Source organism: Gregarina niphandrodes (assembly GCF_000223845.1).
Source record: "Gregarina niphandrodes unplaced genomic scaffold scaffold00006, whole genome shotgun sequence".
Taxonomy (NCBI): domain Eukaryota; phylum Apicomplexa; class Conoidasida; order Eugregarinorida; family Gregarinidae; genus Gregarina; species Gregarina niphandrodes.
In genome coordinates this window covers 294,553-296,125 of record NW_011645777.1, presented here as the reverse complement: position 1 = coordinate 296,125, position 1,573 = coordinate 294,553, and the positions used below count along the sequence as shown (strand labels likewise).

Sequence of the window (1,573 nt, the reverse complement as noted above, 5' to 3'; positions counted from 1 at the left end):
CTAACTAGGACGTCGCATAACTAACTAACTAAGTAGGTGATTGTGGGTCTAATTGCTGATTCTGGATGCGGACTTTTGTCTATGGTGTTTGCGGTGTACGAGGGAGGGTGTACGGTGTTGAGGTGCAGGAGTCTTGCGTCCGGTAGTTTTGGTAACTTTTTGCACTTTGACCCAGAGGCCGGCACACCGCAGTGGTTCGTTGTTTAATGTGTCGAAGAGAGGAACCCATCGTACGCCAGGATTGAGCCATGCGACGCGTAGAGCGTTGCATGCGAGGAGACAGGCGCCACCTTCGGTTTGATGTAGTACATGGAAAACGACTACTGCGGCGTTCTCATCCGTTAGTTGAAAGAGAGTCATGAGTTCGAATCGCGGGTTGAGAGCGTTTCCGGCGACCGTTTTTGAGCGTACTCTCTGCACTGCCGAACCTCGAGCGCAGACCTTCACTTCCACAAACGGGTTCACACCTTCCCACGTTTGTGGCGCCAACCCCCGCGTATCCAACAAACCACCATAGGGTGTTGGTAACTGACACCCCTGTATAACTTCCATCGTTAGAGTGCATGGCACTGTCTCCGCACGAGGCTTCAACACAAACGATTGTGTCCCCGGAAACACCGCACGGCTCATCAACGAAGGACGAGTACTACTCTCACATACGATCTGTGCACCTTCAAAGTATAACTTGTAACTGTAACTTGAGTCTTGATACCAGTAGTTACGACGCCGATTCTCTAACACACCCGCAGGCTCACCACCAGCCAAACTACTCCGTGTTCGCACTGACTTTTGGCGACCCGCCTCGTCCTGTAAGCCCGTGCTTTGCCGCGCCATACTGCCCGTCGCCGCCGTCTTGCTCAACACACTGTCGCGAATACCCCGTGCAGAGACACCCGGGGCAGACGAGACACCCGGGGCACCCACCATGTGTGCCATGATGTACATGTCAGAATGGCAGTTGCTTATGCACACAAATGAGCTAGTGCGGTCGCCGTGCTTTGCGCGGGAGTCCATGGCACGGGCGCTGTCCTCGTCCGGATTGGAACGCTCGACCCGCGGATTCCGAGAACTGCGCGGAGTACGCTCCGGCCGGGGAGTTCCCTGGGTGCGATCCGAAACCAACGATCGAGCAGTGCGGCTGGGCTCCTCCTCCCCGTCCCCATCCGGCAAATGCAGGTCACTTGTCGTCACCTGGTTTTGAATCGCCAGATCTTCAATGGACAAATCCTGAATCCAGTTCAACATGTCCAACGGCGTCAGGATGGTGGGTGATACCATTTCTGGACCGTACCGTTCGTTAAACACTAGCGAAGTACACTGCAGGTCGCAGGTTCGAATCTCACTCTCGTAATTGTCACGAAATTTTTGTGGCGGGACAAAGAAGCTGTCAAAGATATCCGCATCCCCTTTAACTCGTCGATTACTAAACTAAATCAAAGACATTACCAACACATTATGGTGGAGACATTATGGTGGAGACATTATGGTGGAGACATTATGGTGGAGACATTATGGTGGAGACATTATGGTGGAGACATTATGGAAACAACATGCTGATGTGATATAGTATACT

The 1,573-nt window shown here is 52.6% G+C and overlaps 1 protein-coding gene across 1 annotated transcript; it reads right to left on the bottom strand.

Moving 5' to 3' along the window:
- Positions 1-48: 48 nt before the first annotated feature.
- On the bottom strand, positions 49-1,428 carry GNI_047150 (C2 domain protein; the record flags this gene model as incomplete). The annotated part of the gene is made up of 1 exon (XM_011131320.1): positions 49-1,428. A coding segment is annotated over one exon (1,380 nt), but the record flags the coding sequence as incomplete, so codon positions are not given.
- Between the last annotated feature and the right edge of the window lie 145 nt (positions 1,429-1,573).